Source organism: Ixodes scapularis, unplaced genomic scaffold, assembly GCF_016920785.2.
Source record: "Ixodes scapularis isolate PalLabHiFi unplaced genomic scaffold, ASM1692078v2 PGA_scaffold1__304_contigs__length_218370807, whole genome shotgun sequence".
NCBI classification, from domain to species: domain Eukaryota; kingdom Metazoa; phylum Arthropoda; class Arachnida; order Ixodida; family Ixodidae; genus Ixodes; species Ixodes scapularis.
The window spans coordinates 51,859,599-51,887,246 of record NW_024609846.1 but is presented as its reverse complement, the minus strand read 5'-3'; the positions used below and the strand labels follow the sequence as shown (position 1 = coordinate 51,887,246).

Below are 27,648 nucleotides of genomic sequence, written 5' to 3'. Positions count from 1 at the left end.
CGGCGGCGTGGATTTGGCACAGAACATGCGACGTGCGTACTTAGACGTAAGAGATAGAAGCAAAGTGCCGCTCTAAACAAATCCGCCTACTAGTTAACAGCTGTGTAGCCGACAAGCTGACCCGTGCGGACCTTAAGACTTTGACCCCCCCCCCCCCCCCCCCCCTCCCCCCAGAGAAAAAAATTATTGGCAGGGATTTTAAGAGAGGGGGTAATAAAACATACGGATTTGCCGAGGCTAGAAATAATTAGTTCACACGAGGTGTATTTTGAAAACAAAAACGACACCTTTCACCTAACCATTTGCCCACGTTTACCCAACGTTTACCCACCTTTAACCAACCTTTAAAAATAAGAGATATTTAAACTGACTTGTCTACGCGAGATTGAAAACAATGGGCGTTTACAACAAAAGCCTCAATTTACTTCTGTAAGTTATCGAGGGCCACTTATTTTTTCTACTCTTGTCGACTTAATATGCTCGTGCAACCTGAGTGCGATCACATTAAAAACACATCGTCAGGCATAACGTTTTACGCGATTATGAGCCGTAATTTATAACGTTAGATAACGCATTTTCTGTTCGGCCGCTTTATTGTTGATAGCAAATGGGTCTCGGGGCTTGCTTTTGAAATCTGTTCATCAAGGCAGCAACATGAGTGTGGGGCATTTTATTTCTCGTATCGCTAATCTGATTTGACTGTTATCGCACATAGACAAAACTGAAAAAAAAAAGCAGGCAATGGCAGGATAATTTTGACTAAACGAGGAATTTAATGTGCATGTAGCAGACTTCAGCTACAGGACGAACACGTTGTCAAGAGACGGTGTTATTGCGAGCCGCTTAAATCGCCGACCAGACTGAGCACGTGTGACTTTGATCGAACGCGCTTTTGTCAATAGTTACATGCACCGCCCCCTGCGATATCAGTATTACGTTTAAAAGATTAAATGAAAAGCACCAGAACGTGGCGTAGTAATGCATGACTTGGCCCAAGGACCATGTAGTTAGGTACATAGTCCTGCATCTCGGAATAAAATTTGAGGCAATAGTTTGTAAGTAGCTAAACTCAGGATCAGCGAGAATATGTTTAGCATAGTGAACGCTATTCAAAAGTCAAATTTTGGGGGCTGGTTATTTTGTTACAGTGAGATATATATATATATATATATTCTTCTGTTGTATGTTTTACAAATAACCTCAATATCGTTAAGGAAAACGTGGGGACGCTAGCCGCATTTTATGTGCAGCGATGGTAATTAGCTCTAATACTAAGGTGCTAACAACTTTCTATCTTTGCAATCTCGGTATCATTCGAAGGAGAAATCAACTAATTTTAAAATGCATTTCTCGAATTATCCGAAACGTCTTCGACTTGGTCAAGTTTGCAACCGACGCGCTCCCCTTTAGGCCGTCGTGTGGGCGATTCAGACGTCTCGCTAAAACACTTTTATCTGGCAACGGACACGCTCGTCCTTACACGTATCAATTTAAGACCCAGCAAAAAAAAAACATAACACGATTTAAAAAATAAATTATTTTCCACCTGCCTTATCTGTACAGCGCCAGCTTAAGGTAGGAACGTTAAGCCTGCACTCGATCGTTGTCGTGTCACTCACCTGTGGTCGCTGTCTCGCTCCTTCCTTTCCCCTTCATCCGGGCAACCCTGCCACGCCACCGACCATGTGACCGCCCCACCGTGCTGTCCGGACGAAAGCAGCGGGCTTCCCGGCCTATGGCTACGGCCGCGGAGGCTACCCGGGCTACCCTGGCTTCGGCTACCCCTTCGCAGGTATGAACTTTAACATGCAACACCTCTGCCTGCCCTGCCCACCCCTGGATCCTTTGAACCTGTACAACCTGCATTCCATGCAGCTCATTTAAGCCACCGATGAGCCTGCGCCAATATTGTCCACGGGGCCCCTGTTGTGCGTGCTGCTGCTGTTGTTTCGTTGTTTTTTCTTGGCTCTCTTTCTCTCTGTTTCTTTCTCTGAATCCGCTGGTTCGCAACGATTGTCAGATCGTGTTTCTGCTGGCCTTCAGTGTCGCCCCAGCTACTTATTTTTTCTTGCATTAATTATTATTGTTATTGTTCTCGCTGATCTTTTCTGATGATGGAAGTTGTCGAGTATCGTTTTTTCTTTTTGTTAACGTGCGCACGGTTGTGGGCCCCGCTTCCCCTGTTTGAAATTGGGTGTGAATCCTTTATGAGTGAACATTTAAATGAAGTGCGACTTCGTAAGGGCGCTTTGGAAGGCAGCGCAGAAAACTTACCATTTCGTTTGTACGACGTACACTATTAACGTACGCGCACACCGCAGGAGTACGAGTGCAAGGCATTTATTAAAAACGTCCTTCATTATCCACAAGTACCCCGTTCAGAAATCGTTCACTAGGTTGTTTATCTGTTTTTTTTAGGCAGTTTACGCTTTAGGTTAAAAAGATCCGAGTGCAACGAAGATATTAATATTTTGTATCTCAGCGGACCCGACTACACTAAGGATGTCGCAAATTTGCGTTGAACAACTCGAATAACATTTGTACGACAGTATGTTCAACCGAGCTTTGCATTTGCACGACTCTTCGCAGCCTCGATTTGAGCGCTTCGTGAAGTGCAACCACATCGTCATTCCATTTGTACAATGAGGCTTACTTGGTATTTGGATGTGCCAACACTGAATTCCCGCCACTGATGCGGGCGCAACAAACCGCCCTAACCACGTCGCACTCCGCCTAAATGCCGGCTCTTTTGAAACGCCTGCGTTCTCCCGCCAACGGGGTGGCACCACTCCAGCACCGTTGCCCCTCTGTGTGTCCGCCCGGCGTCAACGCTTCTGTCCGTTCGCCCTGCGCCGACGAACTCTGTTAACCTGCGACGTCCCTCAGCGTGTTCTTGTTCCCGTTGCTGTGCTGCTCCAGTTTTTCGTTGGGATACTTTTTTTGTTTTTTGTGCGCCCCTCTTCCGCATAACTGCTTGCGCACGACGACCTGTGTGACGCGCGCGCACACACACGACGCCTCCCGACTGATCAATCGCCTGCGTGGGAAAGAAAACACACGGCACGTCCCCTTCCCTACTTCTTCCAGCGAAGCACCGCTGTGACGTCGGATGCAATCACGCCGGTCTTCTTCTGACTTTGCGTCGTTGTCCTTTTCCCGGCTAGGGAAGTTCCAGTCTCAACAAATCGCGCCATTTGCCGTCAACTCTCTCCTCTTGGCCAGACGTGCGCTTCACGCCTAAAACCCCATATTTTACCGCTAGAGAAATATTGAGTTATCTGAGCTTAGTGAATATTATTACCGCTTGACCAGCTACTCAACTCAGTTTCACATGGTCTGATGCGCTAAGACGACGAGCATCTTGAGGATGCAATTCTTGCGCTTGCTTCGTTGGTTTTATTTGGACTTATTCTGAAGCGGAGCATAAACCGTACTCTCTTTCACCTTACGATGAACCGCAACGGACGCTGCGAGTCGCACGAACCAATCCTTAGCTCAGGAGGTCTCACGTGACCCTCCGGTTGGGCGGAGCGACGCGCGGAGCCTGAAGACGCGTGTCACGCCTGAAGCGCCTGGATTGGCTAACGTGGCTGCTAACGCCCGTTGTGGTTCATCGTAAACTGAAACAGACTATACAAATCCTCAACGGGTGGGTCCTGGTCGCTCACTATTAAACTCGAGGCTGCGTCTCCAAATAAATTTGGTCCGTTCATACCACTGCATCTTCACAATGATTTTTTGCAGTTTCTCCCCTAAATTTACGCGTAGCCCATCGTGCACTTTCAATTCTTAGGAACACGGCCTCGACCCCTTTAATACCAGGCGAACGTTTTTTTACGAGCGGAATGCCGCAACTCGTTGAGACCGGGACTTCCTTCTCTTGTGCGTTCTCCGTTTCAACCTTGCTCTCCCGATTCTAACCGTTCATGTTGACTTTGCTGCTGTAACCCGCGTGTGGTTAAGCCGATGATTATTCATTGCCGGTTGTGACGTACCGCCTTGCTTGTGCTCATGTGCTTCTGGGTACTTGCGTGCTAATGGTGCTTGCCCGCTAAACGCTTGTGCTTCGCTTTTGTAGTGTGTCATTTTTCTCTCTTATTTTCCTTATTATTACTCTTTTTCTTTTGTCAAGGTAGAAACTAAAACCGTGCGCGTGCAAGTCGCTGCTGTCATGTAGACGCGCTCAGCTCTCGTGCCGACGGTTGCTTTTTAAGCGAACGATTTTAGTGTAAAGCTCTTTTCTTACACGAAACCTTCCCCGATCCGAGATCTCTTTCTGCGGTCACTGAAGAGATCAGAACGTCAGGGAGGAGCTTCCGTTTTCCCGGCTCCAGCGCAAACTTCCATGCCTTCGACAGCGCGTCGGCGTCTCCCTCACCTGGAGCGCGCCTCCAAAGCACGACGGAAGGCAGTAAGCGCGTGCCTGAGGCCGGGTTTTCGAGAGGCACGCCCCGCTGTTCTCGATCTGTCGAGGAAGACAATTGTCCCAACTCTTCCCAAGGTTATCGTCCCGACATATCATTAGTCTCGCGTCGTATCGCCACTCCCTCCTCTCCTCCCGTTTTCCCTAAACGACTCCGCAACCACGCACGGAAAAAGAAAAGACAACCAAAAGAAAACAAATTGTTGTGCCGCTACAGGTCCAGAGCTGATGATTCCTATCAACTACTTCCTTTTGTGATACACTTCCAAGTCAGCCACGGACAAAGAGAGCATCTCCTCGCGTCGTCTGTTGCCCCCCCGGGCCCTTGGCACTGTACTCACAGACAGCTTAAGAAACACGGGGGGCGGGGCTTGTTACCTTGATGCCCTTCTTGCTTCGTGATTGGCTCTTCAGGCGTTCCTATTTGGTAATGCCGCCATCTGATTGGCTGAGTAGCGATAAAGGAATGATGGGAACTTGCCCCGCCCTCCTTTTTGTTATAAAAAAAAATGCTGACTATGGGTATATCTGCGTTGTTTACGCCTTCGAGAATCAGCAAGTACACACACAGACTATTTCTGGTTGGCACTCTTCAGACGGCGTCACGGCTGCATCTGCTTCTGTTCCTGTTATTGCTACTGCGGTTGCTGTGTCATCCTTCTGTACATAAATTGCCGTAAACTACAATCTTTTTTGCGTTTTTTATGTATTTTTTTTTATTTGTCTACAGCACGAGCCGTTTTCGCGGCGATGAACGGATATCGCGGGAGTTTATCGCAAATATTCCCCAGAGTCAGCAGCTTACTTTATGCGCAACAACATTGGTGCATAAGATTGGGTCCTGATCTATCGGGCGTTTTAAATTAGTGTTTTTTTGTGTTTTTTTTATGACAATGAATAACCTGTACTGAGAATTTTTTTTTTTTTTTAACGGCAGCTTTCTTTCTTTTTTTTTAAGAGTGGGTTGTTTATGTTATTTTGAGGGAAAACGCAGTATTGTATGTACCTGGGAGTTCACTTAGTAATGGTTTTTGTTTCTACTCCTCAAAATATTCGTTTATAATGCTGGATTTTACACTTATTTGGTAACGAATGCTGCGGTTTTAGCGAGGCAGGCTAATAAAGCGCCTTGTTTAAATTTATTAGTTTCTTGCGGCGTGTTCAGGTTTGTGTAGGTGTATTCCATCTAGGTTATTTTACCATTTGCTTGGTGTGGGGCGCGAAAAAACATACGATCATATTCGTGAGTCTTCACTACAAACAATAAATGGCCTCGGTCGCGTTCGACGGGTAATAAGAAGAGCCAATAAGGTATAGCAGCGTGCAATTTGTTTTTATTTAATCAGACTAGGGGTGAATAGGGAACTTCCTACTCGGGTTGCTTTAACGAGTGAATTAAGAAATTCTTGCAGCAATCGAGTATCGTTTGCGCATCAGGGCAGCAAGGAGGCTTAGCGTGTTTTACCTTTTGCATAATGGAGCATCTCTGCGAGAATTCGGTGGTGGCAAGCCGAGTAATAATTGAAAAGAAATTAATTTCCCGCTTGCTCACCAAAAGTATGTAGCATGTTGTTTCCTTTTTTCTTTATGTTTTGGAAGATGACATTAAGCCTAAGCCAAAAAGCAAACCTTAACATGCAAGGCTTGCCAAGTTCTATTCGACCTTGCGTACCGTTCAGATTAATGTTATTTGTTTGCTTACTGTTGGCATTATTTTTCTTTTTTAAAACCCACGTGCTCCCCTGCTTTTTTTTTTCTTCTTATTGTTTTTGTTGTTATTTTAAGCTCTCATGCACCAAAGAACTACTTGGTACTGTTTTAAGCGATGCACAATATCATTTATTTTACGTTTCCTCTCACATTCATGTGGGTATGTTCGAAAGTCATCAACGATGAGAGTATCCCAGGCACCTCAAAATTACAGGATTCACATCTCTCATATTGCCTTGCTGCAACATGGCATGTTCCTCAGCTCTGACTGCTTTAAACTCAGGGGCCTTCTGTGACAATGCTGTCAACTGAACGTGAGCGCGTGCTTGTGCGCCGATTAAAGCGGAGCAGGCGCGTACTCTGAAATATAGCAGAAAGTTGTCCCTGAGTAAAGAACGTTCAAAAGGCACTGCTATGCTTTAGAAACAGCTTTCTTATTTGGTTGTCCTCCTAGGACGCTGAAACACCCGGTTGTATTATGTCTCGCTGTTGCTTCTTACATTATAAACATAAATAATTACTTTACACAATGTGTACACACAATGACAGAAACGTGAGTGTGAAACCAGTAGTTTGTTATGGGTCAGTTGCAATGCATAGGATTCGAAAAAACGGCTTGTATCATTCGAGTGATAGGAGCTTCTGACTTAGAAACCACAGATTAATATTATCGTCTTGTCGTTTATAAAAAAATAAAAAAATATCGAACAATGGCGGCTTCAAATCAGAGTTATTACAATAAACGCTAGAGGCTCAGCTGGCGCTAGTGTGCTGTTGCATTTTGAAGCAGACAGCAAGCAGTCAGCAACTGACTTCCGGTAATGCATTTCTATGGGAAAAAGCGAGTGCATTTTCTCTCTGCGCTCGATTATAAGAGCAAATATTACTAATAATTTGTACGTACTAGGCACATTTTAACATTTCTCAGTCACGCAGACGAAATAATTGGTCAGTTACAGTATTTTTATTTGAAATTCGTGGTATGAAAAACGGTGTTAAAACCGCTTCGTACGTGTATTTATGTGCACTGTTGGACACTGTTAGCGCGAACACGGCGTCAACGCTTTCCAGCACGGGGGATATACGTGCCAAACGATCGAAGGGCATGTGGAAAACCAAGAGAGACGGCAAGAACTACGCAGTAACACTGGATAAGTAACTCCTTGTGCACGCAGACGATCAAAATAAATTGAAAGCCACGTAATATCAGAATCAGAATCAGTTTATTTCGTCTATATGTACAGACGACAGGGGCATGGGCAAAAAGCCAACACATGTTGGCTTGACTGGGCCCCACCCCCGTTTCCTTGGCAGAGGCGGATAAGCAAATTGTAAGAACATGTAAACTTAATCAGATTCAGATCATAGTCAGATTGGCAATAAATAAGTACTGCTTTATTCTTTCTGCTCATGAATATGTGCGAAGATGCTTCTCTTGGGTTGAAATCATCACCCGCACGCTCCGAATCTTTGCAAATAGGGGGAGCCAGAGAGCAGGTGCCCGATAAAAACTGCCCGACATAGAAAACAATAAAAAGACACCTTTCGTAGCTCACGTGCTTTATTTTTTGCGTTCGAATGTTTCTTTACCCGATCGTAAAGTTGCACGACGGAGTCATTTTCATCCAATGACAGGACGGACATATTAGCAATATATAAGCACCACCGAAATGCTAGCAAACCTTGAACACAGTCTACATTCCTTTCGGTCGTTAGTTTGCTTAGAATCGTCACTCGTTTTCACATACCTTCCTTGAAACAGAGGTTTGGACCTGAAATACAGCGAAGTTTAACATCGTTCAGTGGTAGAGAAAAATGCTGTAACTAAAGCAATTACACTTTCACAATACCAATAAAGGTGCATACTATCCGGTACAACCGAAATGACAAAAGTTATTTATGTTATTTTCCGGCGAAGAGACATAAATCACGCGCGTTTTCCCATAGGAATACACAGGGAGGCTGGAAATGTAGACTGCACGCTGTCTGCTTCAATTTGCAACCGGAAGTCCTGTAGACACTAGCGCCAGCTGAGCATCTAGCGTTTATTGTAATAACTCTATGCTTCAAATAGCCGGCTGAGAACTGCTTAGGTCATCCGGTCAAGAGTAAAAATAATTTATTTTCCCAACGAATGCCTATATAACTTAAATAAGTACGCATAGATGGAACATGGTTTCGTGTTAATGACAATTTGGTTTGTCAATTGAGTTGCAGAACTGGAAAACGTTAGAGTTACGAAATGAACAGGAAACACCACACTCTTTAGAAAATGGATGATGCCGAAAATCAATCAGACTAGTGTGTACTTAGTAGTCCCAAATAATACGTCGTGCTAAACGTCTTGAAACACAGGAACAAAATCTAATACCTAATTTAAAAAAATAGAACTCAGATATTGTGAGCTTGTACCTATTTATAATAGCGATCCGCAGCTTTTATTTTTTAATTCATACACCTAACTCGTCAAGCTGTATACAATACGTTCATTTTTTGATGCCTTTGAGCACTAGAACCTTACGACATTGGTCACTCAGACTCAACTCGCTTGATTAGAAGAAAACATCGATCAAATGATGTATATTACAACCCTTTTTGTTTCCATGTGTCGGTCCGAACTCGTGCAGAGAAAACAGCTAGTCCTGTTTGAGGGAAGGCGTCAAACGGTTGTCGTAGCTTTTTAGCCGCACCTAGGGTTGCCTTTTACGTGGATGTGGTAGCTCTTAAAAACAGGTACATTGCAAACATTCCATCATGTCTGAAAAAAAAAAAAACGCTGCCATGAAACGGTATGGAAACGCTGGACCTTCGCACGTCGAATGTAGATTACTGATTTTACGAATCCACTTTATAGAGGAGCATATTAGCACAAAAGACGCACAGCCGGCGTCGGAGTCTCTTTCTAGTCAGTTAAAAACGAAACTAGCCGAATGGGCGACGAAACTCCCTCCTCTGCGGCTACTTTAGTCATCTCCGAGAAGTGCAGAGACGTTGATGCTATATGAGCACCCATATTTCCGATCAAGTAGGCTTATTTCGAAGCGTTTGTTGCAGCAGGTAAGGAAACTTAGATTCTACTCGCTGCGGAAGCTCTTCTTCAGTTCAGGTTCCCAATTTTCTTTGAATTGCTTCTTTGTTGCGTGAATATCCGAGCCCGACATTATTGGCTAGTCGGTGACAAAGGGTAGCGAAATCCAGATCTCGGACGAAAGAATAATGAAGGAATAGTCGTGGCTGCCAAAGATGGTCAATCAAACTTCGACCAGCTCGCATACCCTTGGTTTCATTATTATTTTCTCCCGGGCATAGACGTGGCTGTTCGACGATATACTTTTAATCGCTCGTTGCCAAACTTCTGGATGTTCACTTTATGTCACCACGCGTGTTTTCACGGGTTATATTATAGAATGCATATCGTTCCTTGCATGTTTTTATGTCGCTTACTTTTATTTGCTTCTTCCCGTGTTTTGTTTTGTGCTTTCTTTCTTCCTTTTTTTTTTGCCACTTGTTTGCGTTGCCTGCGGTGCTGCGCTTTTTGTGTTGCGTTTGGCCAAGCAAATTGAACCGTCTTAGGTCTTATCTTTCACAACGATCTCCAAGTGCTGGATGAAGCGCAGGACAAAGGAAAACGTTTCGTTAACTCGAGGACAAAAAGCTCTCAAGTTTAAGCTGTCTAGAGTTTAAAGACGTGAAACGTTGCCTGCGAAGTAGAGAAATGCGAAACCATTTCGAGTGTACATATATTTTGTTCGCCATGCTACTTTGCTGATGTGTACATAGTAAGCATGTACAATAGCTTGCACGAAACGAATACGCAAATTATTTTGTTTCAGTTTCCTTGGCCGATGTGCGGGGGGCTTCCGACATTCTATATCCAATTATCATATAGGCAGCCATATGGCGACGCACGACGACTTTTTCGTTTCATCTTTTTTTGTCTTTCAAGAGCGATGTAGCATATTACGAGGGTTGTCTCGTGGTTGTCTGTCTGTGCCGAATTGCTCTTCTTTTTGCACCGACTATATCTTTGAAAACATATCTTCCTTCTTATGCGGACGCACTACCGAAGCACCATACTATGGGCTTCTACGTTCGTGTCCCAAATCGTACGAAAATGGCTGTCAGGTTTGCGAGCTGAACAAATGTTGGTCGGGCAGTGCCTTTTTCCATCGCGCTCCTCCTAGTCTACTTTATAGGAAAGGCCGATACATCTTGTACGAAAATCCTTTTGGGGACGGAACGCTACGGCAAGTATAACCCCTAGTTCCAGCTCCGAAGGTAGTCTCATCCTGCGCATACCATGGGAAGTGGATTAGCTCTATCAAATGTAAGCTGCCGTGCCACGGGCAATGGAATTTGTTTTTCTTCCCCGTCGCAACTTCGTTGATTTTTCTGGAACTAGTCCTTACAGTGAGTGGGCATTTGTTTGTAGCCTCTGCTTCGTCAAAATGACTAAATGTATCTATCAGTTGCCGTGTGTAACAACTAATACGGCTGCTTTAAAAACAAAAAAAGTTTCTGCACCATGGATTGAGTTTAGAGCACTCCTATGTCGCTGTCACGCTGTTCGTACGTCATACAGAAGACATCATGTTTGCTGCGGACATGATAACATGCTAACATGTGCATACACGCCTCAAGCCTCTTTGAAGTATGTTTGCTTCATACGCGCGTGTGCATCAAACATGCCTGCAGGCAGTTTTTTTTTTTCTTTTGTATGACTTGCATGAGAAGATTGTCATGTCATGCAAGGAAGAAAGACGCCTCAGACAGTCTGTGAAGACAGTCTTTTTGTAAGATGGATTAGCAGCACGACCGCGACTTTGAGCCGACATCCCCGGTGTGCGAGACAAACCTGATAGCCATTTCGAAGTGCGAAATCCCAGGGTTTGAGTCATATCTCTTTACACGAGATATTTTTTTTTGTGTGTGTGTTTTGTCTTTACGGGTGTTTCCACTTGCCATGTCTGACACACGGACGAGCTTTGTATTTCATCGACGCGCACTTTCTAACCCCCTTTTCGGGCATTTATATTCTGTATCTCTTTGTAACCCAGTATTTTCGGACGGAAAAAAAATATTTACGCCCTTGTTCCCCTTTTAAAAATTTCTCCCCTCCACCCCAATCTATTTCTCTTCTCTCTCCCTCTCTCGCATATCTCTCTCTCTCTCTCTCTTTGTCAACCTTTTCCTTCCCCTTGCAACGCAAAACTAGGCATAGCAGGTGAAGGGAGACGTGAAACTGCTGCTTTTTTTTTTCTTTTTTAGACTGCCGAGTGCAATATTGTTTGTAATGTGTTATTGCTCTTCTGATATTTTTTTGTGTGTTTACTGCGGATCACATTTCTTGACTGGACAAACTGAACTGTCGCGCCACTATGAACAAAGAAAAACTAGTGTGAAGTAAAAGTGATTTTGCTTCATGTTGGCAAGCCAGACATTTCTTTTTGCTTATGTTTTGTGCTAGTTTGTAGTAAAATGTAGTTTTTAGTTCGCAAAAATATTTTTCTTCTTTTTTTTAATTTTAGTCGGAATTTAGATGACGGTGAGAGAGCAGCTGATTCTGTGCTGAAGTAAAACGTTTGTGACTGCACTCTTCCTTGTTTGCTGTACTTAAGTTTGTTGCCGTATTTTGTTTGGGAAATTGTTTCTGCCGTCACGTTCGTTCGTGTGTACCACTGTATGCACATGTCTCGCAATGTTCTGTACATATCACATGCACTTCGGGTGTTGCTGAGAATGGTTGAGTTGTATTTAAACGAAACAAAAAAAAAAGACGTTCAGAACCTTTGTGCGTGTGTGTGTGTGATGACGAGGGATGTGACGAGATGCGGAGAAACTACAAAGATCAGCGGAAGTTGCTGTAAAAAAACAAGAAACGTGTTTGTGTTTGTTTGTTTTCTTCTCCTGGGAGTATTTTTTACGTTTCCTTTTTGGAACGAGGGAGAATTAATATACGAAAAACAAAACAAAAAAAGGCGAAACAAGGAACGATGTGCGATCTGTTCATGCACCCTCCAAACAATAAAAGATGTCTTTGAAAGAAAATGTGATTGGCCTGCTTGTTACCTTCGGCCCCTTGTTCCATTCGTTGTCGCAGAGCACCCGTCGGAAACAAATGCCAACGTACGCAAACAACTCGGTACCCTTACACACGCACACAGTCCCCGTGCACTTAGGTGCGCCGCAGAGACGCCCGCTTTTCAGGACACCCACTCCCCGAATTCTTTTTTTTGCGGCGTTAGCGGCACGATACATTGCCTCTTTTTCGAAGTCCGAAGGATTTTTCATGCCTGCTTCAGTCCTTTCCACTTTAATGTTTCTAGCTCACCTTTTTTTTTCTTTTTCTCGAAGGGAAAGGAACTTGGACGACGTTGTCTAGGCGGTACACTAGTAACTACGTTAGTGCCGAAACGAAAAAGTGCACAGCGGAAAGTTCACTCTATTGGAAAATTTGCTCGGTATCCGCTTTGTTCTAAATAGGATCCAGGTAACTTGACTGAGTTCGTCAAATTTTCGACAAAAGGCATTCAGATAATTATTTTTATACCCAGTCCTTCGAAATGTTTGCTTCACCTTCGCCCACAAGATTACGCAAAATACGCGGTCATAAAGTGGCGAAGCCAACTTTTTTCTGACCGTTCAGACAATTTCAGGGCGAATCGTTTCGGCTTGAACTAATATTTTAGTCCTTAAATATTTTCAAAGCAGTTGGAGTTTCAATGTATCTTCTCAGAGTCTTTTCCTCGTCATCAGCAGCCAAGTATGGTACCCAACACAACAGAAAGTGACCAATGACGTATCAGCCAACCTCGTTTTCATTGTGCACGGACAAATAGATGTTAAGATATTATTTGTAATAGCCGCTGACAGCAACTAACAGTAACAGAATGAAGGACTAAATTTTACCGTCATATTTCGTGTTTCGGTTATATTTTCGAATTTGTTTTTGGCAAGCACCGGAATATTATTAACAGTTAATTCCTGTTTTCCCCATATTGTCCGTGGCTCTAAACTGCGGTTTACCAGCCGCTTTAAATAACACTCAAATCTAGTCTGCACAAGGATAACGAGCAGAATATTTCACACACACATACTCGAAAACAAAAGAAACATTCCATTGACACGATTGAAATGCTTCCTTGTCTAATAAAAATAATAACTTGATTTCTAGTAAGACTGCTCTCATACAGTCAGCGCTATGACAACACTTCCCACATAGTTGACGTTACGACAACAACACAAGTCACTCACTAACTGCCCTCAGCGGCTCACAAAAATTTAAAAAAAAAATTAAAAAATTGAAGTGACAATTTGAAACCAACTAAAGAAGGACTCAAAAGCCGAAGACAAGCTGGTCAACCAAAGAACTAACCCCTTTCAAGTCACTGCGGGATAAACATTGTTCGGGCCCGAAGCAAACTCCTGGTCCGCTTTGATATTTGCAATCCGAGCCGCTGATAGCAGTTGCACATCGACCACCCGTACACTTCCCTACCGAACGATTTCAATATTCGATTCAGGCGTGCGACTCACGCGTTAGGCGTGAGAGGAATGCAAACCTTAGCCGCCTCCGACTCCTGCTCAAAAGGAATTCGCGTCTCGTGGCAGCAGCACAGAAAATACGCACACGCGCGCCCGCACACAAAGATACGCCTCACAAACACACACACACACACAAACATAGAAAAATGTTTGGCTCCTCTTGTTTATATTCTTTTTTCGTTCTTATATTTAGTCGCTTTTTTTTCGCTTCTCTTTCCCCCCTTTCTTACTATGCTATAGTTTTTTTTTTAGATATACAACGAGAAAAATGTTATTGTCGTTTGTGTCTCGGAACACTTATATATATATTTACAATTCTTCCAACGCTGTCACCCGCTTTTTTTTTCCATTTTTTTTTTTGTTTTCATTAAGTTTCTGGTTTGGTTGTTTTCCTCGAACGTCATTTTTCAGACCCCCGTCAAAACTGAATCGAAATCTTGAAACCGTTCGGACAAGGTAGCGTTAAGTATAAGCAAGCACAAGGAGGAGGATATGAGAAAATAAATGAAAAGAAACTTTGGAAAGCAGGGCGGGGGACTATGATGGAAGGGAGAAAATATTGCCACGTTATAATATAGTTTATTTTATTTATTTTTCATACATTTCCCGCCACTCTCCTGACAGCAATTTCTGACTGAAACACGCCCGGCGACGGTGTGCCCGTCATGCACACAGCTAACAGACGCCTCTCTAGACACATTCCTTGACAGGTTTCACCCATTTTAACGTTATTGTTTCCTCTATTCCTTTAACACTTCTTGCCTTCTTTCTTTATATTTCTTGACATTTATGTTTGCTCTACTACTAAATATTGTTTTTTACCCGGATCTACACTTCTGCTGCACTTGGCTAAGACCGTGACGGGACTAACTGCGTTGTGCTTGAGTTGTACGTGTGGTTTTAACGCAGATAGGTATCTAATATTACAAGAGGTTGTCGAGTCTCTACAGAGCCGGATTGAAACTGGGAAGCAGGTTTCAATTGGAGAACCATTGAAACAGCATGACGGTGCTCTACTTTCTTCACGTTGCTTTCGACAAAGTTACGTTAGCGCCTAACAATTATGTATTATTCAGCGTTCTAAAAACAACGGTATGGTTCCTAACCCAAATTACGATTTTCGCTATAGTTAAAAATAATTATAAATGCGTTTTATTTTTTTAAATGGCAATAATTATTTGAACGGTCAAAACGTGTTCTAAAGGCATTATGCTTGATTTCAAAATATGTCGAAATCGAAACAAATCAGCATCCGTCGCTACTACGAGAATGAGAGCTTATTCCAGTGGGCTCAAAGTCAGGCAGTGATTTGAATTAGTTTGAAGACCAGCATATCCGCCCGCTCGCTATTTTAGGTGAGCATCGGTGAGCACGAAATCCAAACGAGACGAGAACTTTTGCTTTGCCGCTGCGGCCATCAGTGCAACGCGCACTGGTCCGTTACACTCTTAGCCAAACTGCACTGTAACACCTCTCCTCATTTACCTATCCCCGGAGACACACTCCCCGAGTGTTCTTAAGGCCCAGCACACAGCACGTGTCTGTACCCACTGACACCAGCCCTGCAGTGTAGAACTGGACTGCCCTTTCTGCTTGGCGCATAGTAACCTGGTGCCGTGCGCAGTCTCTGTCTCACTCACTCTGTGCGGTTCTATATTGGCGACTTGTTTCCTTCCTTCACTTACGCTGTGCTTGTTTAGAATGTGTGACTAGGCCCTGTGACTTGACACTGGTTGTGTACACACTCGCTGCTTCTCTTCTTAGCTGCCCTCTCTTTTGTCTGTTGTCGCTGCCAACGGTGCTAGTCTCGACCTGTGACTGTTTGTAGCTGGTTTGTTAGACGAAAGCGGTGTCGAGGCGACGTTCTGTCGCTGCCACAATGTGCTGAGCCTGCCGAAGCGATTGAGGAACTTTAAGGCTAAATGTCTAGCTCATGTTCAATATTCAAATTTATATGTAACGTAGTTGACGATACTGTTTTGTAGGGCACACTTTCATTGGTTCGAAAGATGTCTGCTGCGTTCTTACCTAAACAAATGTGCACTACCCCGTCCAACAAGGGCGGCAATATGACGAAACATGTTGCGTGGTACTGTCAGCGCCGCCTATGTGCGCCGACCGTAAAACGTGTGCTCGTTGCACCATTTTTTTTCTTTGTCCCTTTGTTGTCTGCTAATGAACATTGGCCAGTGCACTGGCCGTCCTGCTAGCAGACGATACACGGGTGAGCAACGACGCAACGAGCGCACGTCTCGTCAGAGCAAACTTGTAGAGAGTGAGGGAGAGGAGAAAACTGTTTTCCTCCTCTCTCTCATTCTCTACCCGTATTACGGAGGCGACGTGTCTTGGTGGTCTGCCCTTAAATGCAGAACGCTGCCATGGCATGTACCAAAGGGGCTACAACCTGGCATAGCGTCTATCGGTCCCGTATTTCGCCCGTGCATGTGTAAGGGTGCTCGAAGAAAGTGTGAAAAACGTCCGAGGAAAGGCGGGAAGCCTAAGAACAACCGTTATGGCTACTTTCTTTAATCACTCGTTCGCATCAGCCTCATCGTTCCTCAAAAGCTTTTGAAGGGTTCGCTTCTGTAGAGAAAATGATTGTGCTGTTGATTTTTTTTTTTCCGGTCCCTTTTTTTCGTAGCGGAGGAGTTTCACATGTGCATGGTGGTGTGTCTTACAACAGACAGACCGCTGTCCCGATCGGTCCTCGTAGGGGACGCGGACCACTCTAGGTTGTGTGCTTGCCCCGGTAGTTTGTAGATGGGAAAACTCCTCCGACCCATGCCCTCCCGAACCACCTGTCACATCTGTTTAATCCTTGTTTTTAGTCCTCTCGCTTAGTATTGTCAACCAACTCACGACACAATTCGTATAACTCGCAAACTGCCAGACGATGCTGGTGCTGAAATTTTGCTGACACAGAGAGCCTCCGATGCTAACCAAACCGGCCACCTTTGCTTTATTTAGTGCCGAGCAATGTGCGACAACCCGACTAAACTGTTTGGCATGCTTCCGTTCGTACACCACCCAAACACTTACGCCATACAAAAAAAAGAAGAAACAAAAAAGAGCATTTCGAAGTATTACTGCCGTTTCGAGATGCCCGCAGGTTAGGGTGTGATTAAAATTAGCTGAATTGGCCTGTTCACTTTCCAACCGCCTTTATATCGTGACGTCAGCAGCGGGCCCCTGACGTCACTTGTGTTGTCTTTATTGGTGTTTGGTTGGCGTTGGCAGGCACTTCGTCAATTCTCTCATGCGGCTCTCTTCTTTTTGTATGTTTTTTTTTTTTTTTTCATAGCCCCGTGTTGGGGACTTTTAAGGTAACGTATTCAGACTGCATGATTAATTTGTCAGAACGCTGGCACGCACTGTTGTTGAGAGTGCAGATGTTTCTGACAGACAGCATTGGAAATGCGTACAGGAGGGGAGTTTCAAAGGTCTTTGTTCTTGGTGAAGCACAGAAATGAATGGTGAATGTCTCCTCGGCTTGTCCTAAGTGACTTTGCAGCGATGCACGACAAAACTCTAGGTCAGTTGTGTGGGCCAGAGTAAATTGGTGTATTTTACATCTTCCACACTACCACCAGCTCCTGGTGGCGCTATGGAAGTGGGCATTTGTAGTTATGTCACGCAAATTATCAAAAACATATCCTTACCAATGTCACCCTACTCACGGTTTTCGAAGGGTAGGGACATGTGCTACTCGTTTCAAAGCATGCCCGGAGAAGGTAGCCGTTTTAGAATTGAATATTTGTTGTGGAAGTTGTAAAGAATGTTGAACAATTACGAACAGGGCGAGGCATTTTAATATGGCATGGAAATATTGAACAATATTATTCAGCTTCCTAACCAGGCGCTTTATAGACTTCCAGAATATTGTACCTAGCTGTTAACTTGAAATGTAAAACTTAAATGAAATATTACTTCTAATAACTGTGACTTCTGATAAGCATATTTCTTGAGAAATAGGACACAGAGTTTTGAACTTCTGAGGTGTTTATTTTGACATAATTATGAAGTGATTTGAAGATCAATCACACCACCTCTTCTCCATGACCGAATTCTTTTCAAAAGGGAATTTAGAGCACCCCCAATCTTTTTTTTTCTATTCTTTTCATAGAAAACAACGTGTTTAATTGATAAATTGATTAGAATTGTTTAGTCAACCACCAATACACCAGAATGACTCGCCCTGAACTTCAATGCGTGTCAAGTGCGGTGTTCATTGACAAGAACGTCTGCATACTCCGGGTGCTTGGTGTTCTGCTCATGTATGCCTTTGCGATGTGTCGTAACGTGTAAAAGTCTGAGCGACGTCAGCGGGATGTCGATTGTTCATCACCAGACTACTGTCATTTGTGCCGAACAGTTGACTTTTGAAACACCTCTTCGTGTACGTATCTTACTTAGAAAAAAAAAAAGCGAGCTAGCATACGAAAGAAAAAAAAAGAGCTGAAGATTCAGCGTCTCTCTCACTGTCTATTCCGACCTCAAAGCGTGCAGCTTCTCATGCTGATGAAAAGCTCTTGTCGCAATCAACCTCTCTTAGCTATTTTTTGTTTTTCTTGACTTCCAGATTTCAACTATACTTAGGACATGTCCACCTCCTTTTTTAACGCTGCTATGCCTAGCTTTGTGGTGATCACGTTTGATGTGCTCTTCTTCCCCTCTTGCTCTCTCTCTCTCTTTCTTTGTGTGTATGTGTGTGTGTGCGTGTGTGTGTGCTTGCAGTGGTTTGATCATGTCTTCGTGCCTCCAGTCGTGCCTTTGTTCATTGCCGCCGTTCGCAGTTACGGCGGCGACTAGAAAGTGCCCAAAGTATGTTCCTGGGCCGGAGTTCGCTTCCCCACCGTAGTGCGTAGTAATGGTGGATATTTTTCTTCGTAAAGGCAAATACTTGTTTTTGATCATAATATGTGCTATATTAGGTGCATACTTTCTTCTCTCTCTCTCTCTCTCTGTCGTTTACTTTAAACTGGCTTGGACAGAGAAGCGAGCGTCACGTGACTCGTGTTTGGTTTAAGGTATGCACCGAGACAGGTAGTGAGAGTCGGGTAGCCTAGCCTAGTCCCGTAGTTTCCTCGACTCGTAGATCTGCGGTTGTTTGCCTGCAGCCTCTAGACGGCGTTATCCTGTTTAGCAGAAGGGCGCCGTCGCCTTGGCTAGTTGCGGTAGTGGCGGCGCCCGTTGTCATGGTAACCGGACCTGCTTGCTCGCGTCTGCTCCGCACACACTCTTCTTTCGAACCCTAGCGCCAAAAAAAGATACCCCCCCAAAAAAAGAAAACCTTCTAGAAACTTTGTCCCTTTAAAAGAGAAACATACACAGCAGTCCACTCTGCTCTCTTATCCCCTAAAGCATTCCCTCTTTGTTTGTGTTTTAATCAACCTCCCACCCACCCTTTTCTTTTCCTCTTCTCTTATCCTTCGCTTCCGATATTTTTCTTTGGTTGTCGCGCTGCCCCTTCATCTTCTATGTTCGCTGCTACTGCCGCCTCTGCTGCTTTTGCCCTGTTGTGCTCAGTTTTAGTCAGTCTTTCGTCACTGTCTTCTTTCGCGCTGGCCGCCTCTTGCTTCTTGCATCTCCCATACCTTCTCTCTCTCTCTCTCTCTTGCTTTCTTCGCACTCTATCTTTTTGTCACTTCGTCCACTCGACAAGCTCTCTGTCACCTTCTAGATACACTTCTTTTAACACACGGATGACCTCCTTGTTCCTATTCATTTTCATCCCCTGTCCCTCAACTCTATAATTTTTTTTTCTTCCACCTTCGTTTTTCATTTTTCTTTCAACTGAGATTAAGCAGGGTTACAGCGAAATTTGGTCATCAGTTCGCTCTGACCTTCACCAACTTAATTTTTTTTTAGACGGGAAGGCGCATGGGATTTATATTTTTCTGTTGCTGACCCTCCACTTCAACACCTCCAAAAAAAACAAAAAAAAACAGGCTCGGCTTCATGTGTGTGAAACGTTTTTCGAATCGCATCACGTGATTTTATTTCTTTCCTCTCTTTGCCCCCATTTTTGTCAGTCGCCTTCTCTTCGTCTATTCTCCTAATCCCCCACAATTTTCATTCGGTTGACACATTGCTTCCGTCAACGCTTCTGCATATGCTTTGCCTTGTGTAATAACTGTTTAGTTGTGAAGCATACCCCAACTACTAGTGCCCTCCGTAACAACCCGTCCCTCAACTCTCGGATAGCGCACGCCTAGCTGTTCTTGTTGTTTTCTTGAATTGCGTTACCACATTTGTTATATTTCCTTTGCATCTAACGTTTTTTTTTTTTTTATTTATTTTATAGGATAACACATTTAAAACTAAAGGAAGATAAAGCGAACGAACATACCTCTATCTTCAATCGCGAGTGTTTCTCTTTTTTATTGCACGATTATATTGGATTACATTTTTTTTGTTGTCGATTTTGTGTTCTTTGCGTTCTCAGCACGTGGCTTAAATTAGCATACGTTGTTTCTTGCATTCGGAATTCTGGGGGCGAAAACTCGATTGCCGCCTACTTTCGAGACGTTTTCTTTTTATCTGCCTTCTTTTCTTATTTATTCTTCCTTCCTCCCTCCTCTTTTGTTTTTTCCTCTTTCCAACGATTCTTGAACGAAACTATCCAACCACATCATCATTATAAACAACCACAACCACAACAACAAACACTCGTGCCGAACCCCTTTATAGTCATGGTGATGGCGGCGGCGACATGCCCGGAGGCAGGAGACGAGAACAGTGAGTAACCATTATTCATTTTTTGTTGTATTCTTCTCTTTTTGCATTCTCTCTCCGTTACGCGACCCTCGCTTTTGTTTTTGGTGTCCCATATTACATCGTCCCGTTTCCTATTTCTCCTTTTCCATTCTGGTTTAGTTCTATTTAAGGTCCACCTTGTCCCCTTTCTTTTCTCCCCGTCTTTAAATGGCCAATGATACCGACATGAATTTGTGGTGCAAAAGATTCGTGTTGTGTGCACTGCAAAAGCGAGTTTTTTGTTGTTTTTTTTGTTGTTTTTTTAGCGCTACACATGTTAAAAGAACACGCACTCGCTCTTATGCTATCTTGATTTGCACGAAGACACAAGATTTTCTAGATCGTTTTTATGCTTTTATATGGTTTCATATTGATTCAACAAGGAGCCATCCGTATTATAGAGTGAATGTGGGCCATTTACCGCAAACTAAGAATGATTCGTACATGTTGCAAATAAGAAATAAGATGTTTAGTCGTAAAAATAATCTTGCGTGTGAACATTAAATTGGTCATTTTACCCGAATTATCAAACTGTATAGAAACGCTTCACTCACTCACTCTCTCTCGCTCCCTTTCTTTCTGTTTGAGGGAGAAACAAAAAGAGAGACGTTCCTACGACGCTAAGAATCGAATAATATTTTACTACCGTTTTTATCGAGCTTTCTTTAGGGACTAATATTTCCTGGCTTGTAACGTGTACAAGATACTCTTTAAAGAGAGCAAAGCTTCGAATCGGAAGCTCCTCGGCAGAGAGTAAATGGCCTGCTCACACCGGCAGCAGGAGAGTCATTACGGTATAATCGTTTCCAGATGAAGTTACTGGGGCATTCTACTTCCACGCGACACTTTTTTTTTTGTTTTATTGTCCTTCTAGTTTCCTACTGTCCTTTCTTTCCTTCACATTTTTTTTTTACTTCAACTGAATTTTTGTTTTACTTTAGGCTACGGTCCTTTTGCCCCCAACTATGTTTTTATATGTGTGTTTCGTTTACACCAATCATTCGGATGTCGTCTATACCGTCATCACTCCACTCTGTGCATCGTCCACCGTCATCGTCGTATTCCCTTTTTCCCCTATATATATACCTTCTTTTTTTTTCTGCACGCGTTCCTCTTGCACTCTACATTCACGTTGTTTTCCCCTTGCCGTTGTGCGTCAGTCTTGCGTGCGTCCCCTCCCCCCCCCCCCCCTCCTTGTTCCCAGGGTTGTGTGAGCGTCCCTTGCAAGCCCTGTGCAGCTGATTTTCGCCACTTTTTTTCCCCCATTCGCTTCTTTCTCGACAACTACGCTTCTTTCCTTTTCTTTTTCATTGCTGCTGTTTTTGCCGCTGTCCGTTTCGCTAAATGTTCCCCAAGGGACGATGCCGCGCGAAGAGAAATCGCAGCGAAAGACATTCTGCGCTCACTTTTTGTTTGTTTAATTTTTTCTTTTTTTTCCGGAGGATGCTTTTAGGTCTTGATGTAAGCGGGTTTTAATTGCTCGGAGAGCTTGTTTTTTGTTGTTTGTTTTGTTTGTTGTTGTTGTTTTTTTACTTTTTCGCGTACGCTTGTTTACCTGCAATTTTCTTCTTTTTTTTTTTCTTTTCTTTTTTTCTTAATACCGTCGCAGTGCCGTTCTGATTTAATGAGAGTCGCACGGACCGGTGCGCCTCGCGTCGTGTACGCCGGGGCGCTGATTTCTCGCTCCTGGCCGAAATAACGAGTGCTTATTGAGTCAACAACATCACAGGCGAAAATTAGTAAAACCATGTTTGTTGCTGAGAGTTGCAAAAAAATAAAAATGTTGTCGCGTGCAGGTTATCGTTAATCCCATTGTTATTTGGTTTATTCTCAATTCGCTCTAGCTTCAGTTCTGTCTCTAATAAATACATTCGGGCGTCTGTTTATTAGCTGCGGTTTGGTAGTTATGTTTACCTGTTTACTCGCGGCAAATGTAGCTAATTCTCTTACATAATTATGCCGCAACCGCTGTTATCACATCGCTTTGTTAGCTCGTCAATGATTAACGAAACATTGACCATGCCTTGTGTTTTCTGGTAGGTGTCAGAAAATGAGGCGCGTGCTTGCATTAGGGGGCAAAAACAGATGTCTTACCACTTGTAGTTACTTTACTTAAGCTGGATGTGGGTGGCACGTGCAACAGGTTACAGGGAGTTGAGTACAAGACTTTGCAAATTCGGTTAAGTTTTCTTGTATCCATCAAGGTGCACACCCTAACTAATGTGTAGTTTATTTCGATTGAGTTTTATTTTTAACCAAACAACGAAAACGTTTGCGCTGAATGTTTCTCTCCGCGGGTTTTCTGCTGCGATTCCCTACGTTGGCATTGTCGCTGGAGTTTTTTTTCGCAACACAAATTAGTGTCGGTTATGGTGGAAAAACAGTCGCTCCTCATGCCTCCTTCAGCTGTTCGTAAAATGTTCAACTCGCGTTACCGTAAAGTGGCAGTGCCGTTTAATTGGATACTAGGTGGTTTTTCAAGTTGCGTATACGAACATGAGACGCTGCGAAATTTGGTATCTTATAATTTACTGAAGGCATTTCTACGAGAAAAAGATTAAGCGACTGTTTATTTACCGCAACCTCGCGCTCTTTCGCACAGCATTGCGCCGACAAAACTTGATCGGAACAAAGCCTAAGCACCGTTCCCAACTGAATTCGACAGATAGCCATGTATGCTGAATTCACGCCCCATAGTTCCTTTCAAAGCATTGAGCCCCCCATTTCACTTCTATGTACGCCGCGGCGAAGGCTCTACGGCGAGCAAGCGTTCTAAAACGCGTCTTTGGCGCGACCGAACGCAAGGAGGGACGCGCCAATCGAAAGAGCAACGTAGAGAATGTGCATGACAAGGCACCCAAGCGATCGCCGTCATTGGCTGGGACCAGAGGGAAAACAAAAAGTCGTGTGCGTATTTGGCGAATAAACAAACACACAAGATGCGCAAAAAAAAAAAGAAAGCAGACGAATTTGCAAGTTGCATACGCTTCTCAAGTGTTTAGTACCCGAGCGGGACGCGCGCATTCACCTTCTTGCCGGCGCACGCGCGGCGTGCGACGTAGAAAGGATTTATTGCACATGCCCAGAACGAAATCCACAGTGTAGATGCGCATAAGCATTAAGCGCGCTTGCTGCCTGCCAGCAGTCGAAACACACTAGTTAAGATGGAAAACATATCGCTCATAACTGCGGCCGGATTGGTCCATTCGGGTTGTGGGTGTCCTTCGCCGCACGGTACGTCAAAACAGAGCATACACTTTTCATTCCTGAGCTGACAGTGCGGTGGAAGTTACGTGCTCTTGGGCCAGTCATACGTCTATCCTTCGCCACGTGTTCACGCTCCCGCAGGTGCTCGAGCGCAGAGAACGGGGTCAGGTGATGAATGGGAGGCGGTGAACGCGTAACCCCCTCGCTGTCACTATAGGAGTGCACGGTGTTCCTTTTTGATAGGCTTAACAGATTTGTTTGAAAAAATCCGTAAAAGCAACAGTAACGCGGTTTATACAGAAGCGTTATACGGCAAGGGGGACATAGTATAGGGGGCTAACCGGCTAACCGTAACTAAGATATGTTAATTAACGTTTCAATTATTGAAAATAAACGCGTGGTTCTGATCAGATACTTACTGAGCGTCATCGTAAACGACTAAATCACGCCATTTTATAAAGATTTGGACCACTTTGGAAGCACGGTGAAGTGCTGAAGTTGCCACCCGTGCAGCCAGAGTGAGGCTACCGGAGCGACAACGAACCCCGGCGGTTTTCCCGTCTCGTATCGTAGCCCCAGCCTTGTGCCTGTTGGATGAGGGGTCACTTTATCGCACTATTGCGCTTACCACGCGCTTAATTCTTTTTCTAAAAATTACCGATTTAATGGTTTTCGTTGACGTTCAATAAGCTTCCAATTGGAACTATACCTATACTCTCACTAACTAAAAGTTTATTGACAAATTGTAGTTAATTACTCGATCTATCGTAGCGATCAGCCCCCTATGAACAAATTCGTTTCGCTTCAAAAGAAGCACCCTGTATATTTTACGCAGTCGTTTAACCGGCAATCGTTCGCCACTCTGATCTCATCAGCTCTCTCCCTCTCTCTCCCTCTCTGATCGCTCAGCCACGCAGCGGCTGCTCGTTTACACCTCATTCGCGGCCGCCTCTGATAAGCCTAGAGCACTAGATTCAAAGCTCACTGCACTCGCCGTCCAAAGTCCGCGCTAAAGGTAATTAGGAGCCGCTATCGTCACCGGGCGTGTTTTCCCCAGAGGGGAGCGAGCGATTACTACTCCCTTTACTCTGTTCCGGTCAAAAAAATTAATGCGACGCAAGCTTTGCGTTTCTGCGGCCTTTGTTCCGATCAACGGTCGGGAGTTTAAAGTGAAGGGAGAACTGGAGGGCGCCGATGGGCGGGCGTCCTCGCACACGCTTTCCCCGCTTCCCCCTTTCCCCTTATTTGCCTTATTCCTCTCCCAATCTGTTTGTTGGTGCCTTTTTCGCTCCTTTGGTTTCCGCATCGCCGGACAAACGCAGGCGGCCGCAGCCAGCAGAGCACGGAGGCGCTAGGGCGACGGGAAACGAAAATTCCCGCAAGACTCGCCTCTTCGCCGCCCCTTTCTCTTCCAACACCCCACTACACCCCACGTTGGAATTCGTTGAAAGTTGCTCATTCTGCGCATCTTTAACGTTGAGGATACTTTTTCTCCCTCTCATTTGAAGTTTGGGGACCGAAAACCATGATATGCTCGTATCCAAAAAGCGACATTTCGCCGCTGCGCTCTCAGATCGAAGGACGAGGTACCTGCGCCGTTGTTAAACTGGTTCACGAAACCCTGCTTTTGTTTCCGCGGTTATCTTAGCCTGCTCGCCGTATGGCAGATACAGATTGATTCCCTTATAGTGTTGTAGCGTCATTGTTTCGTTTATAACTCGGCTAGAAATTCCAAAGAACACTTCTTTCGGTAACTTAAATAATACATTCAGCGGTTACTTTAGACATAAATATGCTGAGCTATACTTTGGCTCAGCTTACGTCCAGACGTAGCCGACGCTACGAGCTAATGCGACCAATCAATCAGCGTGAAACCGCCGGTCACTAGGCCTTTCTTGTTTATGAATAGTTCAGCGATGATAGAACACGAATTGTAACACGAGGAACACCATGATGGTACGTTTTGACGCCGTTTGATTGGTCCCATCAGCCCGTAGTGTCGCCTGCGTCTAGACTTAGGGTGAAACTTATATGCCCATAATGGAATGATAGAGTGCACATTTTGATCACTTCCCATCTTTACACTTTATCCGTGGTATGCGTAAAATGGGTTACCTGTCTACGTGGAGAGGAAGTCGTCTGCTTCTTGCTCAGGAGTTCCGGTAACGTCAGAAAGACGCTGAGCTCTGATTGAAGGATATTGGGTAGGTACCTCAAAGCAAGCTGCCTTGAGGTCTACCCACTATCCTTTGATCATAGCCAATCCGATATCCTCTGATCATAGCCAATCCGATATCCTCCGATCATAGCCAATCCGATATCCTCCGATCAAAGCCAATCCGAGCTCGGCGTTCTGACGTCACCCCAACCCCCGCAAAAGAAGCAGACGAACTTGCGCTTTGCATAGCCACAACTCGTGCTGCCTGCCGTGGTGTACCGACAGCTTGAAGATCCGCAGGGCGTCGTCGATCCCTTACTATCACTCGGCAGCCAACGAGGTTGCGGTATTTGCCGATAACGACGCCGAGTGACGAATCAGAAGGCGAGAAGCGTAATGGGATACTTCCCTTGCGGCTTTTAAAGTGATCGGTGACTGTGTTAACCTCGCGCGTGCTAGAATACGGGGCGCCTTCCATCTGAGAGCGTAGCGAGACCAATTTCTACACCCCACTGCCGAATCAGACGAGCTAGGAGTCCGGTGGTCGGACCTGACACAAGCTGCACTGGCACGGTCGAGGTTATTGCGGATGTACCGCTGCTCAGACTACTTATCGAGACTTGGGACTTTAAAAACGCGGAAACAGAGCGGACACTCGATAAACGAAAACAGTCCGTGAAAACAAAAAGTGAAAAAAACTCTCTCAGTCCCAAGGCGACCGGTGGCACCTATGCGTCGTATTTTCCCCTCTCCAGTATTTGTGACAGTAACACCGTATGCCGAAAGAAACGACAATAGAAAAACAGTCTCCGCCTTGACGCGGATCAGTCACACAAACTTCACCGCACCACCCGACGTCTTGTCCTTGTCAGTCGATGAGCCCGACTGCAGTATCATTTCTATCATCATCTGCGCCCTCATCTGCATGGCCGAATGTTATTGACCTTTATTTGTTTTATTATATTATTAGTCTGGCACCGCGCACCCTTGACAAACAAAGACACCCTCGTAAAAAAAAAAAAAAAGACAAGTCGTGTCCCTTGGGCGACCGTCTGACATTCGACAGATTAGACAAGAACAAAACAGACGTGCGAATTGAATTCTGCACACGGTAATGACTGCAGTAATGTACGATGCTTTCTTCTTCAACCACGGAAGCGTCGTAGACATTGCGTTTGCTTCCCTCTTGTTCCCTAGCGTCCATGGAACCTTGTTCAGCAACCTTTTCGCAACTCCCTCGGACATGGGTCAGCGGCAGAACGGTACGCACACATCAACCGGCGCTTAGATAACATATCGTGCGAGGATGCAATCGCAAACGACAGATACACACTACCAAACGGAACACTGAGACCGCCGAGGCGATAAGAGAGCAAGAGGTGTAGTTTCTCAACATGATTCGGGAGCGCTGGAGAACCCCAAGCTCTAGTCTGAAGCAGGATCCAGGGATAACCGGCAAGTGCTACCGCCACTGGTTACAGCTCTAGGCGCCATTCTTCTGCTAGTCAGCGATCCCGTTGTGTGCGTTTTGCAAAGACTCCGCGGGTCGAGTTAGCTTCACTGCTCTCCGCTCTCCGTTCATTCTATCTCGGAAACGCTGTCTTATTTGCACTCCCGCTTATACTGAAATCCCTGGCCTAACCAGTCAATGGTTTCGTCCGCTCTCAGCTAGCGTTGTAGCTTATAGAAATGCCAGCTCACCCTTGATCTCTCCAGATTATTTTTCTCGTCAACCTTTGCCATCTTTCACGCAGCTATGGGAGACGACCAGAAAATTGATTATATGATAGAAGTCAGCCACATCCTGCTCTACTTGTCGTAGCACAAAATGAGCAATGCAGGTTGTGTT

The 27,648-nt window shown here is 44.6% G+C and overlaps 1 protein-coding gene across 14 annotated transcripts in view; it reads left to right on the top strand.

Annotated features, from left to right (window-relative positions):
* LOC8038614 (RNA-binding protein Musashi homolog Rbp6) overlaps positions 1-27,648 on the top strand; it is a 632,232-nt gene that overhangs the window by 584,267 nt on the left and 20,317 nt on the right. For 4 of the 14 annotated variants that reach the window (XM_042290738.1, XM_042290734.1, XM_042290728.1 and 1 more), the window contains 2 exons: positions 1,718-1,792; positions 20,369-20,416. In XM_042290738.1, the coding sequence (XP_042146672.1) occupies positions 1,718-1,792; positions 20,369-20,416 (123 nt within the window). The remainder of the gene's footprint in view (positions 1-1,717; positions 1,793-20,368; positions 20,417-27,648) is intronic. The other 10 variants (XM_042290732.1, XM_042290740.1, XM_042290736.1 and 7 more) reach the window with 3 other exon arrangements.